Below are 13,331 nucleotides of genomic sequence, written 5' to 3'. Positions count from 1 at the left end.
TTGAGTTATATAGTGTTCATGAAGGATTACTATGTCATGCATTTTGTCAGTCATGAAACTCAATAGCCATGCAGAAATTGGGTTTAAAAACACTACAAAATCATCCAGTTTTTCTACACAGTAGTTAGAGGGTTGAGAGAAAGAGGTTAAATGTGATGTTAAAAACAAGAAAAGTGTTTTAACCATGTACCATGATGTCAAACTTGAGCTTATTTGCATTGTGACATTATTTTCATGACTGTTGATCAACCGGTCACTCACCGGTAGTCTTGATAGCGGCGCTTTGGATGGAGTCGTCTGACTGTAGCCGACTGGGGTGGAGCCATTGCCCATGGAGGTCATTGGAGAGCCCGTGGGCTGACCGGAGGAGTTGAGGGGTAAACTAGAGGGAGGGAGAGGGGTGCCACTTGGGGTGGAGCAGGCAGTTGGAGAGGAGGTGCCAGGGACACTTGGGGCTGCCAAGGGGTCAGATGTGACATCAGACTGGGCAGAGGGCAGACCAGAGCCCAGGTCCATGAAGAGTGACCGCAGCTTCTTATCCAGAGCCTGGATGTCATCAACGCCTTTTCCCTGCGGGTCACTGTCACATTCCACGCTTTGTGTGTGACTCTGATTGGCCACGGTGGAGGTCTGAGGCTGGCTGTGCACGGGTGTCAGAGCTCCAGAGATGGGAGTAACAGTGTCGGGGATGGTGGATGGTGCGAGCTGCGGCGTCTGGATGGCGGCTGAAGTGAGCTGAGCTGAAGTGGAGGGGATGGATGGCTGTTCGCCACTGCCACATCCCATAGGAGCCGCAGGGTGAGTGAGTGGGGCAGCAGTACTAGCAGGTACAGGCATAGAGACTGAGGTCTGGGGGAATGATGCGGCGGCAGGAACAGGTGGCATTGGCAGAGAGGAAGGGGTGGAAATAACACTGATGATGGCAGGTACAACCTGACTTTGAGGCAGGGGGATTTGTGAATGGGATGGAGGGGAAGCGACAGCAGAGGTGGCAAGGGCAGGAGGAGGAGACGATGACCCCGGAGGGTTTATGGAGACAGATGGTAGAGATGGTGAAGCGGTCGCTTCAGAAGACACTGGGGGAGGGACAACCGGGGCGGTGCTAGTGGGCAAGGGTGTTGCGGCAGGAACCAGAGGGGGCATGGAGACATGGAGCATTGGTGGCGCAGTGCTGGGACCCGGGTCGAACCGGCCTTGACGCATCTCAGAGAATGCCTGCTGCAGACTGACTGCAGACGCAGACACAGAAAGCCCCAAGACAGGCACCGCAACTGACATAGCTGATAAGGAATAGAAATTCAAGACAAAAATCAGTATGCGGTTATATAATTTGTCTAGGCTATTTGTATTGGGTATGAGAGCAGACATTATAGTGATGGAGACAATCAAAAAGGGTTATATACTGTACAAATGTATTTTTCAGTATTTTTATAAGAATCAATAAAAACTGCTAATCTAAAAAACAAGATACATCTAATGGATATTTTTATGACAATTTAACCTGTATAAGTATATTTTACATATTAAACTCACAGGATAAAGGTTCTTCCCGAAGAGGGATTGTGGGTGGGGGTGCACTAAAGAACTGATCCTTCAGTCTGGATTCAGGCACTGGACTGACGATAAACCTGCGGCCCGCGGAGTGCACCACCTGGGCGGCTGAACTAGGCGCCACACCTGGGAGAAAAAGTGGAGGAGAGAAGACCTCAGTACTGACACATCATTAACAGGGGACATCAACTTGCTTTACATGCTGAGACATGAGTAAGCTCTACCTTGTGGCACTGATGTGGTGGGCATATGCTGCTCATGATCACTGACCATCTGTAAGATATTGTTAACTGTGATGTTACAATTTCAAAAAAATTATTTCAACTTCTACACAGATAGAGTGCAAAGTGATGTCCTATTGCTCTGTTTAAATAGCAATAAAAAAAGATTTGACGTTTCACTTATTACATATGACAGATATTAAATATTATCTAACATAAAACGGACATATCATGAAAAGTAGCTATTTTTAAACACATAAATGTTTAATTTCATGCTAGAAAATAACAAAAATCATCCCAAAATGTGCCTTGTACAAAATAAATGTAAAATAAAAAAGCACATAAACTGTAATAATTAATCTAACCATTTTGTTGATCATATTCTGCTTTCACTAAAACTTTGATGAAAAATGATAAAAAATAGTTTTTTTTTAATACCCAATTTGTATACATGGTCTTCCATGCAAGCTTTTCTATACTTTCTGCAAATGGCAATTTTATTCACTGCTAGGCATGGAAATACTGGGTGTAAAACTATCGGCTGTGAAGCTTTTTAGAAGGACGTACCTGGCTGCGCTCTCTCTCCACACCTTTCTCATCGGCTGTTTCTATGACCTCTCGGATCTGATCAATGAAGGACTCACGCTCGGTCTCTAGAATGAACTCACTTTGTACCTAACATGAAGGAAATAATACCTCTTATTAATGAGTTTTGGCAGTACAAAGTGTATTTTGGCAACAGAAATATTTTATTCAACACCAGTTTTTTGTCACATAGATCAAGATCAAAAGAAATAATTTAATTAGCATATCTGGTCAGTAATAAAAGCATGCAGGGATGGTGTTTCAAGTTACCATTATCTGTGCAATTTCCTCTGGGTTATCGCCATCGAGATCAAACTTGAAAGTCACCATTTTCCTGTTGTGCGTTTCTAATTGACACTCTGCAACTCTATCGCCCATGCTGGAGATCTGAAACAAACATGAGAGATGTTTGTTCAATGTCTTTATGGAAAACACCATCAAAACCAATAAAGGAACAATAAAAGAAAAATGTCAATGCATTGGACGTACATTAAGTACATTGAGCTTGGGCTTAGAGGTCTTTTCATGGCGTGAACGGCTGCGAACTGATCTGCGCTGATGACGTTTGGCAGAACGACCCTCATGCCTGCCACCCGTTACGCCTTCATTGCCATCACTGAGCCCAGATGCCACATCAGAATGACAGCTAAGGGGGAAAAAAGCAATTAAAACACACAATGGCTTCAGTAATACAGCCCAATGTATTCTGGATCTATTGTACTGCGTTTTCCACGGCTAAATAGTCATTCTTACCTCTCCACAGCAGGAGTTTGGAGTTGTGACAGCTCGGTTGTCAAAATCTGAGCGACGCTATGAGATGTCTGGAACAGCAAACAGCAAAAACAAAATGAATTATAATAGAAAGAGACAAACAAACAATCAAATGATAAAAGACGAAATAACAAAATGCATGTCTAAATAAAAAGCACAACTGCTTCAGGCAAAGCCTGAATGTTTTTTATTGTGTTTTCTAAAAAAAAATAGGTCTTATTTCACAGCCAAGAAAAGAAAGGACGCTGTGTGAAGACAGCTTAGCAGCTATGCTTCACAGACAGACAGAGATAACAAGAAGTATGAAATGTCAACACATAAGCTTTTCCTATAAAGCAAGCAAAAACTGCCTGCACTGATGCGTTTGGGGCCAGTTCGATCCGATCCAGGTACCTGCACTGGGGTGTTGGCTGGCAAACATGGATGTTCGGTTGGGGAGGGGACTGTGGCCACATGGATGGTTGGCACAGGTGTCACTAGAGGCGGTACCAATTGGGGTAGATGGGGCAGCAGCACTGACGGGGACATGGCTGGCGCAGACACGGCTGCCGGGCACATCAGCGCTTCAGGCACTGGTTGCTGCGGAAACGGGGCAACTGCTATAGTTGGCAAGCCGAGAGCCGCACTGCAAAGCTGAGGGGAGGTAGGAGAGGGGTAGCTGGGTCAGATCAGTGGTTGGGAATATGGAGAACGAGGGAAATACGTCTGCAAGCACCGACCGGTGAAGATGGAGACGGCAAGGCCAGTTTACGTGTGAGAGGAGCGATGTCTTAATAAACCGCAGGAAAACAATCACAAGATCAGACCACATGACATAGACATGCCACAGGGTGAACGGAGGATCACAACAACCGCAAGCTAAACACACATGAAAAACAAAGTATAATTTTAGTGCCAAACGGTTATTAGATTAAGTTAGGAGTGGCTCCTCTCTTAGTGCCTATAAACGCTGTCACTGTCAAAACAAAATCCAAATCCAACACCACATCAAATATATATAACCCAATTTAGTTATTTACGACTGAAGTAGATCAACCATAAGTAAACAACTTTTTTTGTGCCACTACAGTGTATCTGCACTTCCAGCTAAAGGGAAAACAACTGATCTGCACTAAACATTGGGAACCGAAGAGAGGGACTCGTCTCACTACCACGCAACTGACAACCATGCAACAAACAGGCAGAAACATGCCAGAAAACATCAATCAATCAAACAAACAAGCAGAGCTGAGGCACTTCAGTAAGAGACAGCCACAGTGTTTCGACACATAAAAAGAGGGAAAGTAAAACAGAAAGAAGAAAAACTTCTGCGCAGTAATTTACCATATTTAAAGTGAACATGAATGCATACACAACCTAATTTACTTCTCTACAATTGTGATTTGTAATGTTCCAGAGAGCGGAAAGATATATATATATATATATATATATATATATATATATATATATATATAATATAATAATACATATTATACATTAAATATAATAATGTTTCAGTAGTAATGTAAAGTAATTTAAATACATTTAAAATAATAAAACGTTTCAGAAATTGTTCCAGTAGAAATGTTTTAACTTCACTGTTTTCTCTTGTCATATAAAATTGAATTAAGATGATTTAATTTTATTTTATGTTGGCTTCTATCTTGATTTGCTCTCAACACATTTGAGTGTACCTGTGTGGGCTGGGGGCCGGGCTGGACCTGCGTCTGAGAGCTGCTCTGAACTACACTGCTGGGAGGCTGTTGGGGTAGCGAGACACCCGGTTGGGATGTCAGCACCAGAGAGGCCTGTTGCGGAACAGCAGCCTAAAAAGAGAATAAGCATTCTCACATGAAGCATTTACTTCACCTCTTGATATTAGGCTCGGAGGCTCTTTGGAAACACCAAGTCTTGGAAAACGAGTACATTTTAGGATCACATGCAGTCTGGTCTCAACCAACTCATCCCACCAGCTCATCATGTGGCTTAAAGGAAAGTACTAGGTTGAAATTAAGTCTATAGACAGCATGCCCTAGACAGAAAATAATTTTGACTCATCCTTTAGTTTGTAAAAACGAACAAAACATTTACATTTTCATTCACAGCAATGCACTTGACATGCAAGTCAATGGAGAAAGGCATTACACACGAGAGTAATACAGTAACACATAACAAAGTGTTCAGCCGCCTAGAACATCATTTCCAACACTAAAATAAGCACTTACAAAAACCCTCCGGAATGTCTTGCCCCATAGACTTTCATTGTAAACAAGTGCATTACTGCAAATTTGATTTTTGTCTTCACAAACTAAAGGACAAAACTATGGCCTGTGGTAATCATCAACAGATGCTGTTCAAATTGCTAAAACTAGAACATTTCTATATATTTATTTAAAAAAAACCTTTGAAAAACTTACCTTTGGAGAACAACTCAACATACAAACACTAAATCTTAATTTAAATTAAATTACTACACTAACTGATCTTGATCTGGGTCTTCAAGATGTGATAATACTCACATCGACAAGTTTCCTTTACAAGCCTTACTGAACTACATAAATACCTCATTATGCAATAATGAAATGACAAAACTAAAGAGGGCAAGGCAGAGTTCAAAAAGAAAGGTGAGTAAATGTGAGAAAGAGGGAGAGAGAAAAAGTAAAAGAAGCAGAGAGAGAAAGAGAGGGAGAGAGAGGAATGGGGTTTTTCTCTACCTGCGAAGGGAGTGCTTGGACGTAGTAAACTCCATACTATAAGAAACAAATACAACACAGCATAAGAGAAAGCCACCTCTGATGTCCACAGCTTTCACACGCAGGAGAGAATCCAGAGAGATTCAAACCAACAAAAATAAAACTCAAAAAGGTCTCTTGGCCAATATTGAAGCTCCATTTATGCTAATGAAAGGGGGGAAGGTGATTCTGATTGGTCAGACACATTGATCTTACCTGTTGAGAAGCAGAGGCGGCTGTTGGGGTGCTGCAGGAAACCATAGACATGGCACTCGTAGACTGAGAGATGGGGACCTGCACCTGTTACGAATATGAAGAGGAATATGGAGGCAGGCGAGAAAGTGAGAGAGAAACAGAGAGAGAAAGAGGTATGGCAGTGGTGGAGAGGTGAAAAAAAAAAAAAAGACAAAGTCAAAACATGTTGGTGGCTACAGTAAAAACAAAAAATGACTTTCAAATACTTACCATTCATACACAAAATGTGAACACTGTGAGCAATGCACTCAGGTCACTATTCACTTTTTGTGTATGCCTCTCACATCTCACAATTAAACAACAAACAAACATCAGGTGTTAGCCGGGGAGTGAGTAGGCTTCATGCATGTAACTCTACATGATTCTGTAACTTGGGTGAATGTTATAAAAAAAAATGCTCAGGGAAGCATATGGAGTTGTTTGTATAACCAAGGAAGCGTCTGATAAAATAGACCTGACCACTAACACTGCTTGATTTGACCACTTTCCCCTCCACACGGAGAGTTTCAACAGAAGCAACCCTTAGAAAGCTACAAGTATACTTGTCCTTCAATTTCTCTTCTACGAGGTACAGACAAGTATAGTTGCTCCAGACGTAGATCACCTTACCTTGGCATTACACTGAAGAATGTATTCATTATTAGCAAGAGGCTTAGAGAGCAGTAGGAAATAAGAAGCCTTGGCAGATAAGAGGATGAAAATAACAGTGGTATAAAAGATAAAGTGAGGCAGGAAAGGTGTATAAAATAGGGGCGGAGAATGGGACTGCAGGATGACATTGATAATGCCAGCCTTCTAAGGGTTAAAAGATGACTTCTCAGCTTTTGAAGTTAAATGTCCTAAAAGTAGCCATTAGCCAACAAATGTTGGGGTTTCATGTGCAGGTGGTTCTTTACTGAGGCTGTATCACGAGCCGTTTCCTCGACAAAGACAAAATAGAAAATCAAAGGCAACTGTTTTAACCATTTCCAGCCAACTATAATATAGCAGAATATCTAAAAAGCAGCTGTTAAGGTAAAATACAACCAAAAAAAAAAAACAAGATTTTTTTTTTTGTAAGAAACATTAAAAGCAAGAATATAGGTACCTTAAAGAGACAAGCAAACCTGTCTAAACCCCCTGTTTGTGTTGTATGTGTCTGTGTGTTTGGTCATACAAATCCTGCATTCAAGCCTCTTTTTACAAGTGAAGTAAATCTCTTCCAATCCTTTAAAAAAAAACAGATGTTTCCTATTTTATGTTGGTTTTTATCAATAAATTAATTTGAGGCAAACTAAATTTGAGGCAAACTAAATTTCAGATTTGTATGTCATGTACAGATATGTAGTTTTACTTGATATCTGTACAAACACACAAGTATCATATACACCATTATATGAACATACAAAATAATACTTACAACAGGCATCTAAAATGAAAATAAATGAAAAAAAAAAAATCACACTGTCTAATGGAAGATACATAAATGTCTCAGCACAAGGGGATTTAAAAAGCAGGTTTATGCATTTTTTGCTCAATGCACCTTGCAAACCTTTTTGAGCCCTAAATTATGGCTGGAGAGGGTTAAAACCACAACCACGGGACAAAAAAATAAATCAGGTAACTGAGAGAAAGACAGGGAGGGCTTGGGAAAGGTGGACGAGAACAAGCATTTCTAGGTACCAAGGTAGCTCCCTGATGGGACAAGGCAGGCTCGTGGAAAGTGATGTCCGGTGGAAGAGATGGTTGACGAGCCCAGGTACTGTGCAGAGCACTGATGTGTGAAGATGGAACAGTGGACGATTCAGAGGGTGGAACAAATAGAAACATCGGTTGACTGGGTGGGTGTCCGTCGCTGACATTGCTCCCTCCATCTGTTTTGTAGTAAGAAGTTTGTGGGATGGATTGAGCTGCAGAACAGTCTTGAGGTTGGTACAATTGATGAGGCGGAGGCGAGTGGAACTCCCCAGCATCGGAGGAGGTCATGGAGTCGCTTGAAGGCTCAGGACTAAGCTCTTTAGGTCCATGGAGAAGCAGGCTGCCTGGAGGAAGGGGCAGCTCCGGGCTCACATAGCTGTACAGTTCTTCAGTGACGGGCTGCAGTCGACTGCACAAGCCCGTGTTTCCAGCCGCTTCCTCCAGGTTAAGGTCCATGGAGCCCCTACGGGCTCGGTAGAGTCTGGATGCCAACATGGCTGGGTCAGCCTGTAGGTTGTGCATGTGGAATTCAAAGGCGGTGCTCGGCTCGGATGCATGAGCCAGCACGGGTGGTGCGGAATGGGGAAACGAGTGGGGCTGACAGCCTGGATCTGCAGGTGCGGTTTGCTGGGGCGCAGAGGCGGAGCTAGACACACTCATGGTAGGTAGTTGCGGGATGGGGCTGTGGGTTAAGCGCATGTGGCTTTGGACATGAGGGTGTAGGTAAGCTGTCCCAGGCTGTGATTGAGTCTCATAGGCCAAGCTGGCGGCAGCAGCAGCTTGCATTTGCTGATGGAAGCTGATCTGGCTTATCTGATGCGCAGTCATAGGGTAGCCACCGTAGGCCATGGCTTCAAGATGGTCCATTAATGCAGCCTGGTTGAGGCTGAGTCTGCGTACAGTTTCCTCTTGCTCAGCCCTCATATCCTTATATCCATATAGCGACTCCGCTGGGGGCTGTAGGTGGAGTGGCTCAGCCAATCTTTGAGCTGCTATCCCGGGCATCATGAACAGGGCGGGTTCGACGCCGACACCAAGGGCCTCCACGCCAGAGAACGGGTGCAGGCTGCTTCCGTAGCTACGGTGGAAGGCGGGCTGGAAGTGACGAGTGTGGGCCTCTAGGATGGAGGTGCTCTTGCGCCGCTGCACATTGAAAGCTTTAGGCGTGCAAGATGGCGGAGGGGAGAATGAGACGGGCCGTTCCGGGATGGTGGGAAAAAAGAGCGGGGGCTCGACCAGACCTGAGCCTCCTCCACCGTACGGCTGACTCACTGATTGTGGCTGCAGTGACAATAACATACAGCATCTTTGTGAGGAAGTAGAAAAGGCAGCATCATAAAATTCACAAAGCAAGAAGAAAAACAGAAAGAGAGAGAGAAAATAAAAAGATAACAAGTGAAAAAACAGCAGATAATATTCATCCCATCAGGCAAAGATGTCTCAATGACAATAGAATAAATCAAGAGATTTTTAAATGCTTAATGAGTTGTAGAAACATGACAGCGACAGATTTTCAATTAAATACAGATGCTTCACAGACTGTGGGGCCAAGGAACCATTTTTAATGATTGCAGTTCATGGCAATCTGTATTTAATGTGAGCACAGGGTTCCAGCGGAGTGGACCAGGGTAACACGGGTATTTAAAGGGGGTTTTAAGATTGACCTGTAGTCAGTTAAAAAAGCAACCCTGAGCCTTTAACTTACAAGAGGAGATATAAATAAGCTATTTACACTCGTGATTCAGTACACAGTGGCTAATTCGTGAAATTGCATTAAATTGCATAAGACACCAGTTTTAGCTAGATTAACGGTAACATTACTAAGCGGTTAACAGCAAATGATTTGGGACTAGGCAGTTTGAAAAATGGCTGCTGTGTGCATTTTTAAGTCCAATAATAGTTTTAGCGTTAACAGCGTGATATAGCTTGGCACTATGAGATAGTTGGGTTTAAATTCAATGTTCTTGGATTCTGAACAGCACACTTTGATTTAATAATGTAGCAAGTTGCCATTTACGGTTTTTAGATCACACCTTTGGTGTTTCTTTTGCTATTAGGGATGTGAACATTTGCCCTAACCACAATTAAATTATATTGCATCAATTTAGATTACATTGGCTGTTCTTATTCTTATACAATTATTCTTTACAGATACCTGGGTTGTACCCAAGTCCAGCTCTGTGGGAGAACCCTGGTTCACTGGGAGACACTAACATACAGGACTGGCAAATATTGCTGGGAGACTGGCACGGCGACGGGGTGGGGCCGAGTGAAGGGGCAGGACGCTCTCCAGTGCTTTAGACAATCGACCCGCAAACGTCTCCCCATCTGGCCTCCCCAGCCGGGGTGAGAGTGGGGCTGATGCGACTGGAGGAGGGGTGGAAGGTGGCTTGGGAGGGCACGACAGAGCAGAAGTGGTAGAAAAGCAGGGCACGCAAACAGACATGCTACGACCACGACGACGGGGGAGAGGTTGAGGAGGCTGGAGACGAAGGAGGGGAATTGTCTATTAACCACAATGGAACACAAATGGCACAAAAAGAACAAAAGCCAAATAACCAAAAGCAAACTATAAAGAAACATTTGATACAAGATTAAATATCAACATCACATTCTAGGATGATAGACAGAAAAAGAACGACATTGATCTACATTGTACAATAAATCTTGACCTACAAATGTTCAAATCTGCTGTTGAGTAAGACAAAAAGAATGAGCCTGGTTCAATCGATGATTCATGATGTTTCAAAAAATAAAAAATAAATTGTTTTACAATGACCAACACGTTATCAGAAACATTTATACTATGAAATTATTGCATGTGGCAGAATACCAAAACCTGATTCATGAATTGCAAGCAGATTTTGTTGCAGATTGTGAAATTAAAGTAATACTTTTCTGAACTAATCTGAGATTAATTGTTACAGAGAAACTTGGTTTGTTAAAGACTGGAAAATATAAGTGGGTAAGAATAAGTGACTAAAGAAATGGCACTAAAAATGACATTGTCATTGCTTAAGCAGCATTCAGACTCCAAGAAATCTACAACATAGACAGTCTACTATGTAGATGCAAACTGCATGTTTGCAATGTATGTTAGCAAAGTCCATGAAAACATCACAGAAAATCCATCCAAATCCAAAGATTTTTTTTTTTTATGATAAAGAACAGCATAAACAGATGTAGAGAATATATACAGTAAAAACAAAGACCACAAACAGCATATTGTGAATAAAAACAGAAGAACAAAAATAAAAGTAAAATAGTCATCAGTGCCATGCAGACTTCTAATATCACTTTGAGTCTTAACAAATAAGCAACCATTCCAAGTCAAAGTCAGATAAGACTGTATTTATTTATAAAAACCATTGTTATAAAATAAATCCTTAGAAGTTATAACCAGAGAAAATTAGAGTAATAAAGAGAGATAAAGGTGTGTGCTTATGACTAAAGTATTTCAGGCTCTATGGAAAATAATAATAAATCTAAATCTAAATAATTCAAAACTAATGAGTGAGAAGAGATGAGAAAGTTTAAAAAAAGTAAAATTCCCTGAGAAAGATCTTTGCATGCCTTGACACTGATGAGACAAACTGATCATGGTTTAAGTGCCCAGGATGTCAGGACAACATACAGCTTGACTCTAAAGAGAAACAAGAAGTGATGGAGGCCTACCAGTCTGCACAGCATGATATACTGCTACAGTACATGGCACTGCCTTTTTGAGATGAATTAAAAATACTGATATGAAACACACAAAAACAAATAAGGTAAAGTAACCCAAAGAATGTACTAAAACACATAGTGGATGAAGAGGGAGTGGCAGCTCAAATACACGTGGGGAGTGGAAATACACTCGGCAGTCAGAAAAAATTGAGAGAGAGAGAGAGAGAGAGAGAGAGAGAGAGAGAGAGAGAGAGAGAAGGCTGTATGAAAGTAATCAAACCCATTTAGAGTGTAGACATTATGGCTTTGCTCTCCATTCTCATGCATCATCCATTTAGTGTCTGATAATAACAAACGATCATTAAACTCTAAACACATGCAACTACAAATAAATCACATTCAAATGTCAAACAACAACTGATCATTAATTCATGATTCATTTGTTACTCAATCAAGGCTAGATGATGCGCATCTCCGTATTGCTTCATTAGCTTAACAATGTTTGAAAACGAGCAGCTTTGTTATAATTACAGCAGAAATACCAAAAATCCGTTGAATATTGTATTGGACAATGGGTGGCCTTTGAGTCAAAAAGGTTGAGAACCACTAGTTTAGGCCCAATTTCAAAGCTGCTTTGACTTTTCCTGCACCTAATGAGAATATCTGCTTTCTGCACTTCAACAGCTTTGTGCAACAGTGACATTTTTGAGAAGTTTTGTGGTGTATTGATCACTGTTTTGGTTGGAAAATTGCTACTGGAATATTGTAACATAATAAGTTTGGAATTCGTCACTAGGCGGTAGCTTCATAAAACGGCCCCGCAGGAGCAGATTAAGGATGCAAATATGTGACCTGCTGTGATCTCAGTTAGGTGGCGAGTTCTTGACTTGGCCCTTCATTTTCTGGGACTTACCATGGGCTGCTGGGGGTATCCGGTGTGCTGTTGGGGAGCTTGAGAGCTGGGAGGATAGGCGCCCTGTCCAGGCACCTGCTGCTGTTGCGACGTTGCAGGAGAACTATACGACATGCTTAGCTGGCTGAGGTGAGGTTCTGAGAACACGGATGAACCCTGACCACTCTCAAGCGTCACGTCAGCCGCTGGGAAAAGATATGACATTCATAATTAAATAGGAATGACAGTTAAATCAATCCAGATGGGTTGTATCTAACACTTACAGGTCATTCCACTTTGCATGTACTGAAGCTGCTGGTCTGCATCGGGCTCCTCACCCTCAGGGTGGACAAAGCCAGGAGTTGGAGGCTGGGAACCGCACTGACTCTGTGCAGAACCTTGAGTTCCTTGAGGGGCGACCACGTTCTTCAACGACTCGCTGGACAACTGCTTCTGCTCTTCCGCTTGCTTGCGTTTCTCTTGCTCTGCTCGCACCTGCTGCCGTTGCTCTCGTTTGCGGCAGATCAGAGACACACGGTCCCTGATGGCCTTCGCCATGGTTTTGTGGTCACCCTCGCAAACATAGCCCGACTCAACCTGCATTCCAACACAACATGTTACCATCTCTGTGTGCAACTTCAGATTCAGAAACTCGTTGATAAACTCACCATTTCCTGAGCCACATCTTCTGGGACATCTCGATGGAGGTCGAAGGAGAACTCAATGGCTTCATTGTCTTTGTATTTGCCTTTCAGTTTCTTGACATCTTCAATGCGCAACCAGAGCTTGATGGCGATCATCTCCCCATCATCTTCCTCAGCCAGCTCCACCCGCACCCCAGTCTCCTCCTGGAAGAAGGCATGGTTCAAAAGGTCCTTGATGGCGTATCTGTTAAGGAAGAGGCAAAATTCACTTTACAAGCAAACAAGGCAAAAGACGTTAAATAAGGATAGCCGATCAATAAAATCAACAAATGCAGAAGCACATGGCTGAAAAAGATCA

General features: G+C 42.5%; 1 protein-coding gene across 6 annotated transcripts in view; it reads right to left on the bottom strand.

The window, feature by feature from the left end:
* wnk1b (WNK lysine deficient protein kinase 1b) overlaps positions 1-13,331 on the bottom strand; it is a 78,977-nt gene that overhangs the window by 19,549 nt on the left and 46,097 nt on the right. For 5 of the 6 annotated variants that reach the window (XM_084111663.1, XM_084111664.1, XM_084111666.1 and 2 more), the window contains exons 7-19: positions 12,998-13,217; positions 12,614-12,926; positions 12,351-12,535; positions 6,056-6,139; positions 5,822-5,857; positions 4,802-4,933; positions 3,111-3,178; positions 2,847-3,003; positions 2,628-2,744; positions 2,340-2,447; positions 1,776-1,824; positions 1,534-1,677; positions 262-1,280 (exon numbers count right to left, since the gene is read on the bottom strand). In XM_084111663.1, the coding sequence (XP_083967789.1) occupies positions 262-1,280; positions 1,534-1,677; positions 1,776-1,824; positions 2,340-2,447; positions 2,628-2,744; positions 2,847-3,003; positions 3,111-3,178; positions 4,802-4,933; positions 5,822-5,857; positions 6,056-6,139; positions 12,351-12,535; positions 12,614-12,926; positions 12,998-13,217 (2,632 nt within the window). Of the gene's footprint in view, positions 1-261; positions 1,281-1,533; positions 1,678-1,775; positions 1,825-2,339; positions 2,448-2,627; positions 2,745-2,846; positions 3,004-3,110; positions 3,179-3,521; positions 3,762-4,801; positions 4,934-5,821; positions 5,858-6,055; positions 6,140-7,756; positions 9,053-12,350; positions 12,536-12,613; positions 12,927-12,997; positions 13,218-13,331 lie in introns of all 6 variants that reach the window. The other variant, XM_084111668.1, reaches the window with a different exon arrangement.

The sequence above is a fragment of the Abramis brama genome (genome assembly GCF_963993115.1).
Source record: "Abramis brama genome assembly, chromosome: 4".
Lineage (NCBI taxonomy): Eukaryota > Metazoa > Chordata > Actinopteri > Cypriniformes > Leuciscidae > Abramis > Abramis brama.
This window is presented reverse-complemented; position numbering and strand designations above follow the sequence as displayed.